Genomic DNA, 21,529 nt, shown 5'->3' on the forward strand with positions numbered 1-21,529 from the left:
CTTTCTAGTAGGGCAAGATGGATTTCTATACCCCAGTGCCTGTATATCTTATTTTTGAGTTGCATGTAAAAAAAAAAAAATTATGTGTGTGTATATTTTTTTAAAACATTTGATTTTAAAACTTTGATTTCTATATTCTTTCCCTTTTTCTCTCATCACACACCCCCTACTGGGAGGAGAAGTGATTCAATATAGGTCATACATGTGTATTTACGCAAAACATTTCCATAGTAGATATATTGTGAAAGAAGGATTATATTTCCCTCTATCCTTTCCTGCTTCTCACTTATTCTATTTTCTACTTTGACCCTGTCCCTTTTCAAAGTGTGTGCTTCTAACTACCCTCCCTCCCCCAAGCCGTCCTCCCCTCCATCATTCCCCCCTCTCATACCCTTCCCCCCTACTTTCCTGTAGGGTAAGATACCCAATTTGGTGTGTATGGTATTTCCTCCTTAAGCCAAATTCAGTGAGAATAAGGTTGACCCATTCCCTTTTGCTTTCCTGTTCTTCCCCTCCATTGTAACAGTTTTCTCTTGCCTCTTTTATATGATATGATATATTCTATCTCTTCCTATCTCCTCTCATTATATTCCTCTTTCATCTCTTAAATTTTATTTTTTTAGATATCATTCCTTCCTATTCAACTGATCCTGTGCCCTCTATGTATACATGTGCACATATATGCACACACACATATACATTTATATGCACATTATTCCCTCCTATATAAACATATATTTATGTATACATACACACACAATATATTCCCTTCAACTATCCTCATACTGAGGAAAGTCTCATGAGTTACAATTATCGTTTTACCATGTAGGAATATAAATAGTTCAATTTTAATAAGTTCTTTATGATTTCTTTTTCCTGTTTACCTTTTCATTTTTCTCTTGCTTCTTGTATTTGAAAGTCAAATTTTCTATTCAATTCTGGTTTTTTCATCAAGAATGCTTTGAAGTCCTCTTTTTCATTGAATGACCATATTTTCCCCCTGAAACATTATACTCAGTTTTGCTGGGTAGGTGATTCTTGGTTTTAATCCTAGTTCCTTTGACCTTCAGAACAACATATTCCAAGTCCTTCAATCCCTTAATGTAGAAGCTGCTAGGTCTTGTGTTATCCTGATTGTGTTTCCACAATATTCAAATTGTTTCTTCCTGGCTGCGTGTAATATTTCCTCCTTAAGCTGGGGACTCTGGAATTTGGCTATGATATTCCTAGGAGTTTTCTTTTGGGGATCTTTTTCAAGAGGTGATCAGTGAATTCTTTCAATTTCATTTTGCTCTCTGGTTCTAGAATATCAAGGCAATTTTCCTTGAGAATTTCTTTAAGGGTGATTTCTAGGTTATTTTTTTGATCATGGCTTTCAGGTAGCCCAATAATTTTTAAATTCTCTCTCCTGGATCTATTTTCCAGATCAGTGGTCTGTCCAATGAGATATTTCATATTGCCTTCTGTTTTTTCATTTGTTTTGATCTGTTTTATAGTATCTTGACTTCTCATAAAGTCATTAGCTTCCATTTGCTCCAATCTAATTTTAAAGGAATTATTCTCTTCAGAGAGTTTTTGAAATTCCTTTTCCATCTGGGCAATTTAACTTTTTAAGGCATTCTTCACCTCACTGGCTTTATGGGCCTCTTTTGCCATTTGAGTTAATCTATTTTTTAAGGTATTATTTTCTTCAGTCAGGTTGTTGACTCTCTTTTCATGATTTTTTCTTGCATCATTCTCATTTCCTTCCCAGTTTTTCCTCCACTTTTCTTGATTTTCAAAATCCTTCTTGAGCTCCTCCATGGCCTATAACCAGTTCATATTTTTCTTGGAAGCTTTTGATGCAGGAGTTCTGACTTTTTTTACTCCCATTCCATGATTTGATCCTTTTTGTCCCCAAAAAAGGATTCTATGGTCTATTTGTGCTTCCTCTGCTTGTTCATATTGCCAGTCAATTAATTGACTTTTGAGCTCTTTGCCACGGTAAAACTCTGCTTCCAGAGGGGAGAGCTTTGTCCCAAATTGCTAGGATTTTCACAAATGTAGTCAGAGGTCTGAAGAGGGTGCCCTCTCTACAGACACCAAACTGGCAAACTGGCGTTTCTCACCCCAGGACCTCCACCCAAGACCACGATCCAGATCCAAGCAGACCAAAGCAAGAGTGATTACCCTCTGAAAAGTCGCTTGGTCCCCCTATGATCTGTAGTCCAGGGGCTCCTGATGCAGCCATGGGGCAGACACTGCAGCTGCTGTGCCTCTGTCACCTCTTGCCCCAGGGGCAGGGGCCGGATAGTGCCCTTCCTTTCCAACAGAGTTCCCTACTGACCTTTTACTTTCTTTTTGGCATTTATGGGTTGAAAAGTCTGGAAACTGCCACAGCTGCTGGTGATTCACTCTCCTGAAGTCTGCTCTGGCCACCTCTGCCTCCCTGGGGCCAAAACTGGGTGACTCATGCAGGACTGCACTTGGCACCTGGCATACTGTGATGAACCCTTCCTATCAGCCTTCCAGGCTGCCTTCAGTGGGAGATTTGTTTCTCTTTATCAATCTGGGTCCTGTAGCTCTGAAATTTGTTTAGAGTCATATTTTATAGGTATTTGAGGTGGTTGTGGGGGGAGGTCACGAAATTTCCTGCTTCTGCTCCATCATCTTGGCTCTGTCTCCCAATTTTTAAGCTTTAAAAAAAATTTTTTAAACTTCTTGGTAAACACTAACCTCCTAGACATGAGTGGAATAGATGAAGCAGTCAAGATTAAGTGACTTACCCAGAGCCATAATGCCAGGGTATATCCAAACTCTGAGGCCAACTGCCTATTCACTGGAAGACACTGTCTCATTTCTTATTGTTGTTGCCCTTATTAGTGGTGGAGGCAGGAGCAGTGGTAGTACCAGCAACCCATGATGCTTACAATGGCTTGGGGAGAACGGTGAGAATCCTGCTTCCAAAACAAAACCAGAACGAGCTTCAACAGAATCCTGTGGGGAAAATACATACCTTATCTTCCTTTTCAGCCCCTGCTCCCTCTTTGAATTTTTCAAGAGCACTCTTGAGGTCCTGAGTTGTGAAACCATGTGTGTTGAGGTCCAACCTAAAAAAATACAATCCCAAAGTTAGTCAGAAAGGGGCTATTTCCCTGTGGAAAGGAGGCCCACTGGGGAGTTGTGCCAGGCTTCATCTGCTACTCATAACACCCAAGGGTTCAAAGGCAAGGAGGAAGGGACGAGTCAAGAGACCAGTTCTATCTTGGAGACACCCAGGGTACACTTCATATTATGCTATATAGCATTCAAGATGATCGACTATAGTCACTGGGTACAAAATAGTTAACAGCACAAAGGGAGTTATGTGTAGCCCCTTATGTTAGTATTAAGTGCTATGTAAATTAGTCCATAGACTAGTGACCCCTTAATGGCAGGTGTATATATGGCAAATTTTAAACTGTGTAACAATGACGTGATATCAACTTTCAAATGGTTTTATGACCTGTTGTTTCCCTTTTTATTTGTCAAGCACATATTCTCAACTGCTAAAAGGCCTACTCCAAAAAAATAAAGAGCTGACTGAAAATATGATAAGCACTCATGTGCACAAGCGTGGATCCTGATTATCAGAGTTCTAGGAATAAACGGAGAGCAAATCTAATTCCAGATTTAACCAAGAGGAATTTTTTTTGAAATATACTTTTCTCTGAACACTCTTCATTATTTTATAAGAAATATATTTTATCAATATATTGATACATATTAAGTTATATAAATTCTTTTTTTTTCTCAAGCAACTTCTAACGAGTGAGACTATGTATAATCAATTACATCAGATGTATTTCTATTACATTCTGCTGATTAAAATGGAAAATTTAGTTTATAAGTTTCTTTAATTCTTTCACAAGCTACTGGAACTCCATCACTTTCACTCATGGAACTCTGCCACGAAATAAGAGGGATGGGGGTCATCTAAAAGGAGACATAAGGAAGGGTATATTTAATAAAGAAAGAAGAAGGGATGGGAGCAGGTGAAAAATTACATTAGACAAAGATAGATATAGTTCCAAACTGATTCCTGCTATTCCTTCCAGACATTCCTGAGTTCTATTTCTCCAGGGAAAGTCTTCCACAAAGCTACCACAGCAAGACTACCCAGATGACAATGGGCCATAACTCTATAAGTGAGAATCTGGGAAAGATGGTGATCTGTACAATTTATATCCCTCCAGGTCAGAACAGTAGCACCAAGTCCTGATCCTGGTTTTGCTCAGTGATATGAAGTCTTAGAGAAACCTGCAGCCTTTATTTGTGGAAAAAGAGATCACAAAAGTGAGATGGAGTCATTCAAGAAACAATAACTATTACTGGGTCTATACTCTAAGCAATCCACTGATTAGAAAATCCTCATATGCACCAAAATATTGATAACAGCACTTTCTGTGAGAGATAAAAATGGGAGACAAAGTAGACGCCCACCAATAGGGAAATGGTTAAACAAATTGTGGTACACAAATGTAACAGAATATTACTGTGCTATAAGAAATGACGAATGTGATGAATACAGAGAAACATAAAAATGTCCATGTGAACTGATGCATAATGAAGTAAGCAGTGCCAACAAAACAACATACACAATAAGTACAACAATGAAAAGAAAAACAACTCACACAAAAATCAAAAGTCAGTATAGCAAAATTATCAAGATCAAGCATGACTCAAAAGAAAAGATATGATACCCCCAATCTATTTGTAGAAGTGAGAGCTCCACAGGGGCTACATGTGTTTTCAGACTTTTTCACCGCATTGATCAATTGTGCTGATTTTTTTTCCTTTTCTTTGTCTTTTTAAAAATATTTGTTATATGGGACAGCTCTGTGTGAGAAGAGGGAGATACTGGGGAAAACAATGATGATATAAAAAACAAAAGACATCAATAAAAACTTATTTAAAAAAAAAGAAATGATGGTGAAAGAAACCCTACTAGGCATCATGAAAAATAATCTCCACTGAAAAATGCCCTGGAGCTGAGCCAAGCTATGACCATTCAACTCTGAAGGGGAGAGGCATCCATCAGAGAGGCAGAGAGGATGAATTTGCCAACAGTTCTCATTTGTGTTAAATGGATAGATGACAAATTTGTCTAACAGAGGAATGAAGGAAAATCCAGTACCAAGGATAACATATTAGCCATCACTTGGGAAAGACTGAAAACTACATCACGGACTAATTCCCATTTAAAAATTCTCAGAAGATGGGGAAGTGGTCTACAGACTCACTGATCTCACAACCCAAGACCAGTTCAATCCAACAACCTTGGCCACAGCTGATGCATGAGAGCAAGCCTTTATTGATTGGCCAGAGCAGCAGGATTCTAATCTATGCTCTAACACTCACTTGCTGTGACACCCCACAAATACATTCCCTTCTTTAGGCATCAGGTTCCTCACTAGCAAAATGAGGAATGTGCACGTGGTGGTGTTAGATGTTCCTTCCAACTCTAAGATACCATGATTCCTCTCACAGCACTAAACTTAGAACTAGGAAAGCTGAATCCTGAAATCACACCAGTCTTATCTTGCTGCGTATCTTTAAGCAGAATATTTAATCATTATGTCTTTCATTTTCCTCTGCCTCCAATTTCCATGGGAATTTTCAGGACCAAGGCAGGAAACAAACATCAGGAGCAAAGCCACAGAGTCAAGAAAATACATTGCTTTTACACATGTGGGCTGATGATCCAGAAACATAGGCTTGGACAAGGAAGACTATGTATGGTTTCATCTTAAATCTCATCCCATCACATTTCTTCCACCTCCTGGCTCCCTCCCAATGGTACTTCTTTGGCTCCCCTGTACATCTCTGGCTATAATACCTCCCATCCCCCTGATGCTTCCTGGTCATGATGGAAGAGTTAGCATACTCCTCACTCTCTGATGCCCTTCTTGGCTCTCCCTCAACCACCATCACTCAGAAACCTCCCCTCCTTGGAGGCTCACTCAATCCACAACTGGCTTCTACCCAATGGAAATTCTAGTAGTAGCTGTCCACTGACCTTCAGGATACTCCCTTTCTTTCCTCAGTAAGTTCAGTGCCTGGCTCACAGTCCTTCTCTCCTCCACAATTCCTGTTCTCATACTAGGGAACTTTAGTATGCATGACCCTAATCTTCCAGTTGAATTTACTAATTTCCCATGATCTACTCTTCATTCCTATCTTAGCTAGAGATGATCACACTCTTCATCTGTCCATCTCTCACAAATGTACCATTTCTATGCTTATGGAAAGGAGCTCTGAAATTGGATGATGTGAGGCAATCTGCTGCCATTTACCTCTGTCTGCATTGCAAACATGACTGATAATTGCTCAAACCCATAGTTCCTTCTCAGGTCAACAAGTCCTACACTGGCTACAATCAGTTCCTTAACTATCTTGAACCCTGGGCAAAATAGCTCAACTCTACATGACCCTCTTCTCTCAAGTTCTTTTGCTCCCTTAAACTACCATCCATACTGCCCTAACAAGCCTCAGTTTTGGATTATTCTCAGCACTGCCTTCCCTCCTAGGTACAAGCTGGTGAACGAAGACAAAGAAAATCAAAAGGCCATGGTGACTGGCTGCACTACAAATGTTTGATGTAACATAACCTGAGTTTATACCATGGCAAGGCAATCCTCAACACCTCTCTCATGACCTCTCCTACTCAGCATAGTAGGTTCACCAAACCTTTTCATCCCTCCTCAAGGCTCACACAGCTGGCTCCCTCTCCATCTCAACTGAGAATCTTGCCATGTATTTAACTTTAAAAAAATGGAGAAAATTCACTGAGGGCTATCTCTTCTCAACTCTTCCTCATTTGACATCACTGATGCCTTCCACACCTTGTCCTCTTTCACTCCTGCAACACAGGATGAAATGTGTCTCCTCTATATGCACACAATCCCACTCCATTCTATCTTGTCCACCAATATTTGTCCCTCTATCATCCCCACTCTTTCATTTATCTTAAGTCTCTCCTGGTTAATTGGCTGCTTGCTGACTGCTTACAAATATGCCTATGTCTCCCCCATCCTCAAAAAGTCCTCACCTGATGTATCAATCCTGGCTGGTTATATCTCTTCACCTTTTTGTGGAGAAACTCCTTGAGAAGACCATTCTACAGCAAGTACCTCCACTTCCTTTCTTCTCATTCTCTTATCTCCATAGTAGGGATTTCAATCTTATCATCAGATCTAAACTTCTCTCAAAAGTGACCAGGAGTGATATCTTATTTGCCAAATCCACTGTCCTTTTCTCATTCCTTATACTTTTCGACTCCTCTGGGGCCTTGGATAACGCTGACCACATTCTTTTCCTTGATGTTCTCTTTAGGTTTTTGTAACACTATTACCTGGTCTGGCCTATGTATCTGGCCACACATTATCAGTCCCTTCGGTTAGATCTTTAAGTAGGTTGGGAATGGTAAAGGCAGATCTCATCTAAGACTCTGTCCTGGGCTCTCTTTCCTTTGACTTCTCTATTATTTTATTTGAAGATCATATTGGTTCTTGTGGATTCAATTATATGAAGGTGATTCTCATGTCTGCTTATTCAGACCCAAACTCCCCAGTCTCACATCTCCAACTGCCACTTAAACATCTTGAATTAGATGTCCTCAAAGACATCTTAAACTCAACACATCCAAAACTGAACCTTTTATCTTTCCCCAAACCTTCCCCCATCTTCCAAACTTCCTCATTTACTGTCAAGGGCCCACCATCCTCTTAGTCACCCAGGCTCACAATTCAGATGTGTCAACCTCAAATCCTAACTCTCTCTTAGCACCACCACCCATATGACAAATATGCCCCCTTTTCTCCTTTGACAATGCCATCAGTTTGTTAAAGGCTAGTAGTCATGCCTGGATTAATGCAACAGCCTTCTAGTTAATCTCCCCACCTCAAATCTTTCCCCTCTCCGATCCATCAGGCATCAAACTGATGCTCCCCTATTCAATAAACCCTAGCAGTTCCTTGTCATCTCCAGGAAATCCCCTGTTGGGTATTCACAGCCTTGCCCCTTCCTAACTTTCTGGTCTTCTTATATTCTACAATCCAGGGAGATTGGCCTCCTTGCCATTTCTTCCAGAAGATACCCTATCTCCCTACCCTGAATATTAATTTCATTAGCTGCCCTTCTTCCCTGGAATTCTCTCCCCCTTAATCTCCATCTCCAGGACTCTGTGGCTTCCTTAAAGCCTCTTCAAGTACCAGTTAAAACCCCACCTTCTACAAGAAGCCTTTCTTTTTCACCCTTAATGTTAATGCATTTTCTCTGTTATCACCAATTTTTCCTCCATATGTATCATGTGTATACATGGTTTCCACGTTGTTCTTCCATAACACTATGAACTTTTAGAGAGCAGGGATTGTCTTTTGTCATACTTTGTATACACAGGACTTAATACAGTGCCTCTCACATAGTAAGCACTCACTTTACTATGCCTGCTGACTAACAGGCTGATCTGTGCTTTGAATGGTAATAGGGAGTGTCATACCTTTATGACTGCTATAAGAAAACTGATACTTATTCCACTTTCTGAATATAACTCCTATAAAATGTCAAAACTGGTAGATAAATGGAAAGATTTTTTCATGTAAGATACATTTAACTGGATTAATGTTTTTTGACTGGCAGTAAGTTCTGTTGGTATTTTCTGTGATATTTACATGATACTGTTATTCTGTTAATGTTTATAGTGCCTTGCATTATAAATTTAGAAAATATTGCATGATACAATGATCCATGACAATTCCAAAGGACTTATGATGAAAAATGCTAGCCACCTCCAGAGAAAGAAATGATGAGGTCTGAATGCAGATTAAAGCATACTTTTTTAAAACCTTCTTTATTATTATTACTTTTTTTTTTGCTTTTTATTATTACTGTTTTCTTTTGCAACATGGCTAATATGGAGATGTTTTGCATGACTGCACATGTATAATCTAAATCAAATTGCTTGCCTTCTCAGGGAAAGGGGAAGCCGAGGGTGAGAAGGAGGGAGGGAAAGAATTTGGGACTGAACGTTTTTAAAAATGGATGTTTCAAAGGATCTGAACAGGCAGTTTTTCAATGAAGAACTCAAAGCTATATATAGTCATATGAAAAAATGCTCTAAATCATTATTGATTAGAGAACTGTAAATTAAAACAACTTTGAGAGATCATCCCACACCTATCAGATTGGCTAAAATGATAAGAGAAAATGACAAATAGTGAAGCAATATGGAAAAACTGGGACACTAATACAATGCTGGTAGAACTATGAACTGATCCAGCTATTTTGGAAAACAATCTGGAATTATGCCCAAAGAGTTATAAGATTGTATACCCTTTAACCCAGCCATACAATTACTGGGTCTGTTTCCCAAAGTGATTAGAGATAAAGAAAAACAACCTGTATGTTCTACAGTATGTACAGCACTTCTCCTTGTGGCAAGCAATGAGCTGGAAATTGAAGAGATGCCCATTAACTGGGAATGGTCAAACAAGTTGTGGTGTAGAATTGTAAAAATATACTAATCAATGCAGTAAGAAATGATGAGTAGGTTGATTTTAGAAAAACATGTAAAGCCTTGCATGAAATAATGACGAAATGACCAGAACCAAGAGAACACTGTATATGGGGACAGCAATATTGTTCAAAGAATAACTGTGAATGACTAACTATTCTGAGTATTATAAATACTTAAATTTAACTATAAAGGACCTATGAAGGAAGAGGTTATCCACCTCGAGAGAACAAAATGATAAACAGAATTATGTACAGGGTGGATTTACATACACATACAGAAACATGAACACATGTGTGTGTGTGCATGTGTGTGTGTGTCAATATATTCTAAATAATGGCCTTATCTACTACAGGGTGAGAAGGAAAGGAAGGAGACAATTTGGAACTTAAAATATAACCCCCAAAAAATAAATTTTAAAGACATGTTTAAAATGTTTGTTTACGTGTAATTAAGAAAAATACAATAAAAATTAAATTGAGAAAATATTGCATGGAAATGCGGTTAATTTTTAGGATGATACAGTGATGATGCACTGTTTGTATAATTAAGTTAGCTCCTCTTCTGATCTGAATGCTGTGATTTTATAAATAGGAGCCATTACTTATTAGAGATTTTTGTCTGGAAATTTTCTAAAAGAGCTTTAAACAAAAGAGTAACTTTGCATAGAGCAAAAGATATAATAATGTGGAGAGGTTCAAAGAGCAGCTTTAACATGAGTATGGAGAAAAACACCAGGAAAGAGAATACAGCCAGAACATTAGAGCAAGGTACACTGAACCAAGAGGAGGTCCATTGTAAAGGACAGGGCAGAATGATTCAAGGTCAAAGGTCTCAACATTCTAGGTTCTCACTTCACTCACTTTCATTAAGGAGCTAGTGGTGTAGCTTTCAGTAGAAAAAGTAATAAGACCCATCAGTGGAACCAATGGAAAGACAAGGATGAGTCTCAGTGACCTCCACTTCATTCCCCATCTACTTCCTCAGGCTGCTTTTATGCTCTGGACCCAAGAAGAATCAAAAAATATTTATTTTTGTGTCTGTGTGTCACTGTGCAAGACTCTGGGGACATGATCCAGAGGCAACCCTGCACAAGGTGAGGGAAGACAACAAGCAAATATTTCTGAACAAGAGATTAAAATTAAAGAGGACTAGGAAAGGTTTCCTGCAGAAGGTGAGACCTGAAGGAAGCCAGGAAACACAGATGGAGTGGCAGAGCATTCCAGGAACAGGGAAGAACCAGTAAAGAAAGGGAGTGCTTTGTTCAAGGAAGAGAAAGGTCAGTGTCACAGAGAATTAGGTATAAGAAGGCTGAAAAGGTAAGAAGAGACCAAGTTATGAAGGGCTTTAAAAAAACCAAACAGAATGAGGAAAGTGCCAGAGAACGAACTTGTGAAAAGTATAGGATTACTGTGCTCCCTCAGGAAAGAATCAGATGTCAAACAGAGACATGACCAGAAAGGTATGCGTCAAAAAATGAGAAACTGATTGAGTTCAAAACACTGGATACTAGCAATAGCCCTATCAATGGCACTGGGTTTTCAAATGCTTAGGAATATAACGCCTATGAGGGGGCAGAAGCAGAGAGTAGTGTTTGCTGTGGAGAGTTAACTAAAGATAAGCTGGTGAAAGACCATGGTGGGTCTTGAATGGCAAGTGGAGGAGGCTGAATTTTAATTCATAGACAACTGGATGCCACTGAAGATGTCTGAACACACAGTCTAGAAAAAAAAAGATCTTTGCATAAAAACATTATTCTGGCAATGGTATGAATGGAGGAATGGAAAAAGAAAGAGAATGCATATAGAAATATCTGTAAGGAGAAAAATGTCCAGGAAAGGCAACAATGGGGTCCTGTACTAGGGCAATGGCAATGGGAAAGGAGAAGAGATGAGATGTTGCTGAGAAGAACTCAACATAATTTGATACAACAGGTAAAGGAACAGAAAGAATTACCAAGAGATACAAAGCTAGGAGACAGGGAGAATGGTGATGCCATAGGCAGAAATAATAAAGTCAGGAGAAGTAGATTTATGGGGAAGAGAAGAAGCTCAGTTTCAGATGAAGTCAGAGGTACCAGTGAAACATGCAGGTCCAAATGTCTTACAAGAAGATGTGGGTCTGGAGCTCAGAAGAAAATCGGGAGGCCTCAAGATGGAGATTTGACAGTCATCTGCTGAGAGTTTTTTAGTTGAAACTAGAGTGCTGAAAACAAGAATGCTAAAGTGATAAGGCAAAAGCAGAACCCTTAAATGACACACCCACAACAAAGAGCTTAGAAGAAAAGCAGGCAGACATAACTAGAGAAATACAAAGAAAATCAAGAAACCATGGCACTCTTACTGAGAAGAGAAAAGACTATCTAGGAAGAGAGGTTGGTCAACAGTATCAAAAACTTCATAGAATTGAGGGGTGGCTAGGTGGTGCAGTGAGTAAAGCACCCTCCCTGGAGTCAGGAGGACCCGAGTTCGGTTCCAGCACACACCCACACAAAAACACTAGCCATGTAATCTTGAGCAAGTTACTAAACCCCAATTGCCCTCCAAAAAGAAAAGAAAAAAAAAAAAAACTTCATAGAATTTGAGGATGAAGGGTTGTTTTGTTTATTGTTTTTAAATCAACGAATCTAGTAAATTCAAGAGGTCACTGGTTGCCAAAGAAGTACAGACTGAATATAATGTGTTTAGAGGGGGGTGGGGAAGAAATTAGATTAAACAGGGTCAATTAAGAAAGGAAGTCTGGGGCATATATAATTTTTTTCCAAGAAGTTAACAATGAAAGGGAGGAAAGAGATGAAGTTGTAGCTAGACAGGATAGAAGAAAGGCTTTTTACGACCAGAAAAATATTTTAATATTTTTTTGGCTGATGGAGGAGTTGGTGAAAGGAGAGAATGAAGATGAATAAGAGAGAGATGAACATTGGTGACAAGATCTTATGTAAAGCCTTCAGACAATAGGATTACAATGGCACACAGTTAGAAAGGTCAGGGTTAAAAAAAAAAAAAAAAGACCAAGGATATCTATTCTGTGACCAAAGGGAATTAAAAGAATAATAATACAAAAGCTTAATTCAGATTATTTCAATCTAGTCAGCAAAACAGGAGACAAAGTTATCAGATATAGGTTATAAATAGGCTTACAAAGCCCAATCAATTATCCAACTGCGAAAAGTACCATGAACTTGTGGGGAGTAACTCTGGAATGCCACAGGAGTAATTGTGCTTGTATGTGGTGACTAAAAAAATTTGTTTTTCCCAGTTCATCAGTTCAATTGTGTCCAACTCTACATGACTCCATTTGGAGTTTTCTTGGCAAAGATATTGGAGTGGCTTGCCATTTCCTTCTCCACCTCAATTTACAGATGAGGAAACTGATGCAAACAGGGTTAAGTTACTTGCCCAGGGTCACACTGCCAGTTAGTGTCTGAAGTTGGATTTGAACTAACAAAGATGGGTCATCACTATGTTAAATTCATCATAGGTTTCTAACCAAAATTCTTGTTTTTGCAAACTCAATGATATATCTATATTAGCTACTCAAAATGAAATCCACCTAGATATAAGAAACACACACACACACACACACACACACACACACACACACACACGAGAAAGACATACAAAACCCCATAAAGGGACACACTGTAGAAGGACAACTTGGTCATTCTAAATACAAAGAACACAGTACAGCTGAATTATTTGGATTCAAGATATCTAATATAATGTAGTTCACAATTAAATATCGCTTTAAGGCTTTCCACACAACTCTATGAGGTAGGTAGTACAAGTGTTCTTATCCCCATTGTCCAGATGTTCAACATTAAACAACAGGGTAAGCTAACCGCTAAAATAGTACTTTAATTTCTAGACTACATAAAGCCACTCCAATTTAAGCAAACTGGAGATTTTTTGAATTAGTGAAAATTCTGAATTATAACTTTTTTTAAATGCAGATTTTTTGCTTTCTAAAAAAAGTACTGGAAAAAAAAAGAGGGGCTGCTAGACCTACTTTAATGAATAAATAAGGCTCATCTATAATCAGCTCATTAACTGTTGGGATGCAAATAGATCATCTTTAAGTTCTTATGAACAGCTGTGTTTTGTTAAAGGTTAAACCCTTCTCCTAAAATCTTGCTCAAACTATTCATTTACTTTGTAATGCTAGTACAAAGGTAAAACTTCAGTCCATTCCTAGGTGCTTTAACACAAATTCTAAATCACTGAGTATTGAATTCATGAGGCTTTTTATTGTACTTTGAATTAAGGAATATTACTGTAGTTGATATCAGAAATATTACAGACAACGCCATAAACCAGGTCCCCTTGGGTCTTATACTTTACCTTTGGCCTTTTTTTTGCTCTTTCAAGTTATTTTGGTATTTTTCCCCATCTGGGAGCTTTACTTCTCTCTCTCCAGTCTGTAGATTCAGACGCACATGGGAACCAGCAGGGACAGCTTGACCTAAAAGCCAAAAGAAGGGACACTACATTAAACCTGGGGTGGAAGGCAGGGAATTCTGGGTTCTGACGATCCCTGAAAGAGCTTTCTTTCACCCACACAAACTTGTGTGACATAAGACTGCTCCTGCTGGTGAAAGGCTCTAGCCCCTCACTCAGAAGACAGTGACAAGTGCCAAATGAGTCGAATTTAAGCCCTTAAAATGCCAAACCCTTTAGATACATGTCCTCCAGATATACCCTTAAATGGGCTCTTCTACTCTCCCCCATACACATACCTGTGGCCCCAAGCCTATAGTAAGGAATAGGTGAGCCCCTGCATCTAAAACGATCAATGTGAGGCCAATGAGAACCTGAGCATTTACTCTTTGGATACACTCATTATCAAACAATAGGATTTATCTCATGCCTTCATGCTCAGAAGGCCTGTGGGTAAGCATACAAGAAAGAGAAGAGGGGTACCTCCTTTAAAGAACTTATTATCCAGTCAGGAAAACAAAATATATACAGCATATAGAATAACTCCAATACAATTACAAAGCAACAAGTCAGTAAGTGAAAATAAGATACTTTAAATTGAATGCTTAAGTGCTCCAGAGATGTAAAGTACAGGTGTGATTGGTGTTACAGGGATTGCTGGCTTGAGGGAGGGAGGCTATGTGGAAAGAGGTTAGAGACACAAACTGGCAAAGAGGAGACAAAGCCTATTCCAGGCAGAGGATGAAGTATGTGCAAAAGCAGAGAAACAGAAATCAACATGCTTGGGATGAGAGCTAGCAAGCAGAGCAGCTTAAGCAGGGAAATAAAGAGCAGCATCCAGACATGAGAAGACTGGGGGTTGGGCTGTAGCAAAGAGTTACTGCCGAGGATTATATAATAAAAAACAGCACTGGACTAAGGTCTTCCTAAGCCGGTTTGACCCTAAGCATATACAGTGGGGGGAAATGGACAAGCAGGGAGCTGTGCCTTATTAGTTTCTCTCCAGTCTCTACGAGCCTTTCCTTTTGGCTGAACCTCATTATCTATAAAAGGGAGACCTGCCTTCAACAGAAGGCTAGAGAAGAACATGGACTCCATAACCTCTTCATTAAGAAAATGCCTAGCAATCACAAAAATGGGATAGAGAGGAGGACAGAATGGTGTACTCTGCAAAGTAACAAGTAACAGAACCTTAAGACAACTTTGTCGAGTGAAGATGACTGTTTTAACAGCTTTTTCAATAATTAATTGTTAAATATTAGTATTGCTTCATATGTCATGGATTAACCCATCTTGTTGTCAGTTCAGCCAGTCGTTAACTTTATTAAGGCTCTTGCTGTCTTAGAGATGGATGCATTATATAAATGGAGTTATACTCTTAACCAAAGGATAAAGATAAAACTGGGAAGTTTCAGCAAAAAGAAAAGTAATGCACCTAGGATAAGAAGGAAAGAGGAGAAAGGAGAAAAAAAATCTTTAACAAATTTATGTGATGAAAGTTTGATAAGTGGTTAAAGAATATGAACAAAGTTCTCAAAAGAAGAACTGCAAAGAATTCAAAACCATATGAAAGAATACTCAAAATCACTAATGATAAGAGAGATGCAACTCAAAACAACTCTGAGGTTTCACCTAACACTTTGCAAATTGGCAGAAATGGCAAAAACATGGAATCAGTGGAGGGGTTGTGGGAAGTTAGGCACACTAGTAAAAAAAGATTGTAGAGATGTAAGTCAGGAAATAAAAATTCTGGAAAGTATTTGGAATTATGCAAATAAAATAACTAAAAATTTCCATACACTTTGACCAGTAGATTCTACTACTAGGCTTATACTCCAAAGAGACCACTGATGAGAAAAACATTCCCATGTATACCTATATATTTATAGCAGCATTTTTGCATTAGCAAAAAAATTAGAAACAAAGTAGAGGTCTATCAATTAAAGAATGGCTAAACAAATTGTGGTACATAAATTTCCAAAATTATTCCTTTCACATGACTCCCCATAGAAAGTACAAACCAAATAATATTCATTTTAAAATATAGGATTTGCTCATTTAAAACAAAACTAAACTATGAAAGAAAAAAAGGCTTCATGGTAGTAGAGGCAATAAAGACATAATAAAATATTTCAACCCCAGTAAGGTACATGCCAACTTTCCAAGTTACCTGACCTAAAGCATCCAAAGCCAAGAAATTAATGAAAACAAAGGTGGAGAAAAGATTTACAAGTTGCATGGGAAAAGAAAGAATGTTAGGGAAAAGGGACAAGAAACTAGGTTTTGGAAGCAAAAAGAAGAGAAAAAAAAAAACAGAAGTTCACGATGAAATAAATGTTTTCCCATTTAGGCGCAGAGGTATAGTCGGTAATTTGGGGGAGTGCCACTGGGCATCTCTGGCCCTTATTCCAGCACAGCATACACACCTATAAGGTGTACATTGTGTGTAAGGCCCTGTCCTAGGTACACAAAGACAGAAAAACCTGTACCTGCACTCCCAAAACCCACATTTCACTGGGGCTTACAACATGTACAAAAGTAATTTATTATTACGTAATCTGAGGAGGGCTTCACAGAGGAGCTGAGCCTTAAGAAGAGCTAAGGATTTTGAGAGGAAGAAATGACAACGACGGTCATTACAAGAAGTCGGGGTAGCTTTGGCAAATGCACCAAGGTGGGAGATGGAACGTTAGGTTTAGGAAAGATACAGCAGTTCAGCATGGCAGGAAACTAGAGTAAGCCAAAGGAAATAACATGAGGTAATAAGGGAAAGGTAATTTAGAGTAAGATTGTAGAGGGACTTAAATGTCAGGTTAAGTAGTTTCTATGTCATCCAATGCATAGTAGGGATACCCTGGGGACTTTTGAATAAGGGAGTGATATGGAATATTTTGGGAGTTATGTGGAGGACGGATTAGAGAGGGGAGAGCATGGAAACTGGCAGATCAAAAGCAAAAATGTGTTGCCACTCCACCTGGATTTTATTTAAATTATTGTAATAGTCATGTATAGTTCTTTTTGCTCTTCTTTTTTCCTTCTGCATCATTTCATGAAAGTCTTCCCAAATGAATTTTTCACATTTATATTTCTTATGGCAAAATAAGTTTCCATTCATTCTTAAACCATAATTTGCTCAACTGCTTCCTTATTGTTGGGCACATATATTGATTCTAACTTTTTAAATTATCACTAACAATGTTGCCATGAACATTTTTGTACAAAGAGCTCTTTCCTTACTATCAATAATCTCACTGGGAGAGTACCAGAACCATAATTTGGGGGTGAAAAGGAATGAGCAATTTTATGAGTGTTTCTGTATAATTCCAAGCTGTTTTCCAGAATTACTGAATCAATTCAAAGTTTAATCAGCATTGATCTGATATGCCTATCTTTTGACTGCCCCACCAAAAGAGATTATTGAACCACAGACTGAGAGCTAGAAAGGATCTCAGAAGCCATTTGGTCTTCCCACCTTAGACTATCATTTTAATGCTAACATTTCCCATGTTATTCAAACAACATCTAAACTGACATAAGATGATGAAATTAATCATTCAACCAACAAGCATTTTATTAAGAGCTTTGATATGTGCCAGGTACTGCGATATATACTGAGGATGCAAAGACAAAAATTAACCAGTCTTTGACCTCAAGAATCTTATATTCTATTTGGAAAGACAATATTTACACATATAATTATATATAAAACACATACAAAATCAACACAATATAATTTATTGGGGGAGGACGCTCACAGCTGGGGGCAGAAGGGATGGAATTGATATTTGACCCTAAATGCAAGAGGGTCTCCCTGGAGTTTGATTTGGAAGGTGACAAGGTCAAACCTGCAATTCACCTAAGAAGGGAAGAAGATAGGTTGGGATGGACACCAATAGAGGGAGGTGCCATGTCAATGAGATCGAAGAATAACAGCAAACATACTCAAAAGGTACCTGCATTGATCCAGCAAGGCTGACCTTGTAAGGTATAAGAAGATTTAAAAAAAAAAAAAAAAGACACCGGGCATTAGAGCTAATTGTGCCAATTTTCCAGTGAATCAAGGGGCTACTGTTTATTTTGGGGAAAAAGGATGGATTCCAGAGTCCATTAGGAGCCCAGAATGTCAACCTCTGCCACAAAAGCATAATTTCATTAGCATCTCATTAGCAAGAATGGCGCAAACCATTTCTATCTAGCTCCTACTTTTTTCATTATGTTTACTGATCAATAGATTCTTTGAACATAGATTGACTGAGAACCAAATTAAAGCAGCAAAAATTTCTCATTAGCCAAATCTGAAACACACAGCTTGTATGCCAAATGTAGCCTTTCGTCCTTGTTATTTTTTCAAAACAATAGTCATAACTAAAGGGGGGAAGAACAAAGGGCCAGATATTATTCATTTTTTTAATCTTTTTCCCTCAGTCTTACAAGTCCCTTGGGACCCTGAAATAATTGGCTATTTGTTCACTTTGATGAATATTTGTTACCTTCACAGTCAACCAAGCAAAGTGATATAGAGGGTATCCAAAAAGTCTTAGTGCAGTACTAAGGTATCAAAACTTAAAACTTCACTAAGACTTTTGGGACACTGTGTATATGGTTTTATTTACAAAGCAATACTCCTGGCAGTTGGGACAGGACCTTTCACCAGTAAAATGGTATTAAGTGTCTATACAAAATGATACTTATTTGTTGGCATTTGGCTCTGAGAATAAGATTTGGATTAGTATAAAGGAATGGCATATTTAGGTGACTTCATCTGCATTAAGGGCTTCCTGGAAGCAAAAGCATTCGGTATAAATAGTACTGGACTAGTAAAGCCCCTGAGTTCTTCACAACCATTCATACACACAAAGTGCAAGACAATTTCAGCACATGACCTTTTTTGTTTTTCACAGTGAGGCAGATACTACACCTATACTTTCTCTTTTCTATTTTACAGATGAGGAAACTCAGGCTCAGAAAAGTGTCTCCCTAAAAAATCACACAGCTACTAAGTGTTAAAAGCCAGGACTCAATCCTAGTCTTTTGCTTCCAAGTCTAATGTTACTCTTGTCTTGGTCCCCCACAGATCCCTTGAATTGCTTAGTTCTCCTGTCTAGAAAATGAAATCAAAATTCCCTGCCTTTTTCCCAGGGACATTGTTTCATGAGTATAAATAAAAATGAATAATGAGAAAACACTTTTGGGTGTTGAGTATATAGTAGGCACCAGAAAAATTTCTTTCATCCTTCTTCCCTGAAAAACTCAATCAAATGTTTTAAAGAATTATTACTTTCTCTTCCAATATAAAGATTGCTAAATTATGTCCTTTTAAAGCTCAGTGTGAACAAAGGCTGCAGGGAGTCCAATCTGAGAGGAGCAGAAAACATGCAAGTTAAGCTAGGCTTGGGTCATATGAAAAACATCCATCTACTGCATCTATTGTAATCTCCAACCTCCTGTAGGCTTCAACACTGTCCCCTAACAAAACACATTTAAAGACGGGACGGTATCTCTCTGGTTCCCTGAGATACCAGAATACAAATCAATCATCCCAAATCCAGCAGTGCAGGCAATGCAAACCCAGAGTATTTAAATGAAAACAGCTTCCATCAGGCAACAAGGGACAAAAGCCTTGGGATTTTTCGATAAAAATTAGCTCAATCATGGGCTTAAGCCAATTTTTCAACAATGCACTAGAGAGCTGGCTTATAAAAGCAGCCACTAGGCTACAGGCTCCCCAATTCCACAGATATCAACCCAACACCAACCTCCCCCATACCCCACCTCCAATAATTAGGGCCCTGGCTTTTTCCTCTAGGGCTACAGTGACAAATGCCCACTCAAGCATTCAAAAAGGTCTTGGAGAGGGATGCTAATTAAAAAAACTGGTATTTCTGCAAATTTGCTGTTAACAGGTAATTTTAAAGCAACCAATTTGATGATTCCAAGTGGACAATGAAGCTTTCTAGACTTTCTATACTGATGTCTTCCTTCTCTGAATCTCTACATGTCTAGTCTGCACAAAATAATTTCACACCTGATTACAGACATAAAATCTCAGTAAGATTATAACTATTTTGCTGGAGGTAAATCATCCCTAATCAGATCATAAATCCCACAATGTGTAACAAAGTCACAGTGTTAAACTTAAAAAGTGGTTGCCCAATAAAATCTGTCGAACTCATAAACAACTTTATCATGCCATCTCAACCCTGTTTTTCATCTTGCATTTCAACTTTCCAAGTTAAGAGTGTACACCCTAGGAGTGGGAGATTTAAGGAAGGGGGAAGATTTATATGAACTAATGAAATGCAAAGTGAAATTTACAGTATTAAAAAAAAAAAAAGGAACAATGACCACAATAACAAGGAAAATGAAAGTGAAAGTCTTCAGAATTCTGTTCAATGTTTACCCAACTTCAGAGGTCTAATTGTGAGGTGCACCTCCTGCCTCTCAGCAGAGAGAGGCCAACATCTGCAGGTATGGCCGCTGCATACGTCTATTTTGTTGAACTATACTTGACACAAGGAGAACTAAGGATAGAATCAATAGAAAGTGACAAGTTTTTTTTTATTTAAAAGAAAAAGAGCATTGGGAAAACATGTTTTAAAATAATGCAGGAGTAGAAAATGTTTTTTTTTTTAATTAAGTCACTAACCTACCCCAAAACTGCACAAAGTGCAGGGGGCAAGGTATGGCCCAGAAACAAAGAAAACATACCTAGCTATAGATTTATAAGAGAAATCTTTTAAAAATTTAAAGAAAAAAAAACCTAGGAGCAATATACATAAAATTTCATTCAAAAATACAACAACTATGTCGAAACGTATTTCAATTTTGCAATATGAAGAATTAAAGAGGTAAAGGGGACCGAGAGCAAAGAAGGAAGGGAAAGAAGAGATTTGCTATTTGGTAGAAATAGCAGTAGGGGTCACTGCTTTGTAGGATCCCCTGCAGGGTCGCCAGGGCCTTCCTGGGGTTCATCTAAACTTCTAGGCTCGTGCTTATCATTACCCCAGCTACCATGTACATAACAAGAACTGAAAGATCACATTAAAAAGCAGGGAAGGCAAAGAAGAGGAAAATGGAATTCACTAACCCTGACCCTGCTAAAATTAAGGGATAGAGACCTTCCACTGGGAAGGACAACTGGACTAGCCCCCTGGTGTGTCAGATGGAGAAATTCTAACAATAAAGCTGAAAGTGTGTTGACCAGCCCTGAATCACATCTAACCTCAGTCTAAAAAAGTCATAAATACAGGGCAACAGAAAAATTAGCAGACGTGAACAGCAGTATCTTGGTCAGAGAAGTAGCAATGGGGACCTTAGGAATAGTGAGTGGGGTTCCAACAGATAGCGGGAAAAATTTCCCAAGACAGAGATTTGAGAGCTCAAGCAGGAATAGTCCTTAAAACATAAGGAAAGGTTCAACACATTCACCACAATACTTTTTGGAAGGAGCAAAAAAAGTGGGAAACAAAAGGATTATTCCAATACATAAATAAACAAGTAATTTTTTAAAAATAAATTCAAACAAATAACAACTATACCAAAATGACCAAATCACTAATAA

At 38.3% G+C, this 21,529-nt stretch overlaps 1 protein-coding gene across 5 annotated transcripts in view; it reads right to left on the minus strand.

Moving 5' to 3' along the window:
• SIL1 (SIL1 nucleotide exchange factor) overlaps positions 1-21,529 on the minus strand; it is a 254,806-nt gene that overhangs the window by 77,946 nt on the left and 155,331 nt on the right. For all 5 annotated transcript variants that reach the window (XM_069104317.1, XM_069104314.1, XM_069104315.1 and 2 more), the window contains 2 exons: positions 13,873-13,993; positions 2,996-3,089 (listed from right to left, as the gene is read on the minus strand). In XM_069104317.1, coding sequence (XP_068960418.1) covers positions 2,996-3,089; positions 13,873-13,993 — 215 coding nt within the window. The remainder of the gene's footprint in view (positions 1-2,995; positions 3,090-13,872; positions 13,994-21,529) is intronic.

The sequence above is a fragment of the Petaurus breviceps genome, unplaced genomic scaffold (genome assembly GCF_028583685.1).
Source record: "Petaurus breviceps papuanus isolate PSGF00001 unplaced genomic scaffold, PetGlider_PUasm1.0 685, whole genome shotgun sequence".
NCBI classification, from domain to species: domain Eukaryota; kingdom Metazoa; phylum Chordata; class Mammalia; order Diprotodontia; family Petauridae; genus Petaurus; species Petaurus breviceps.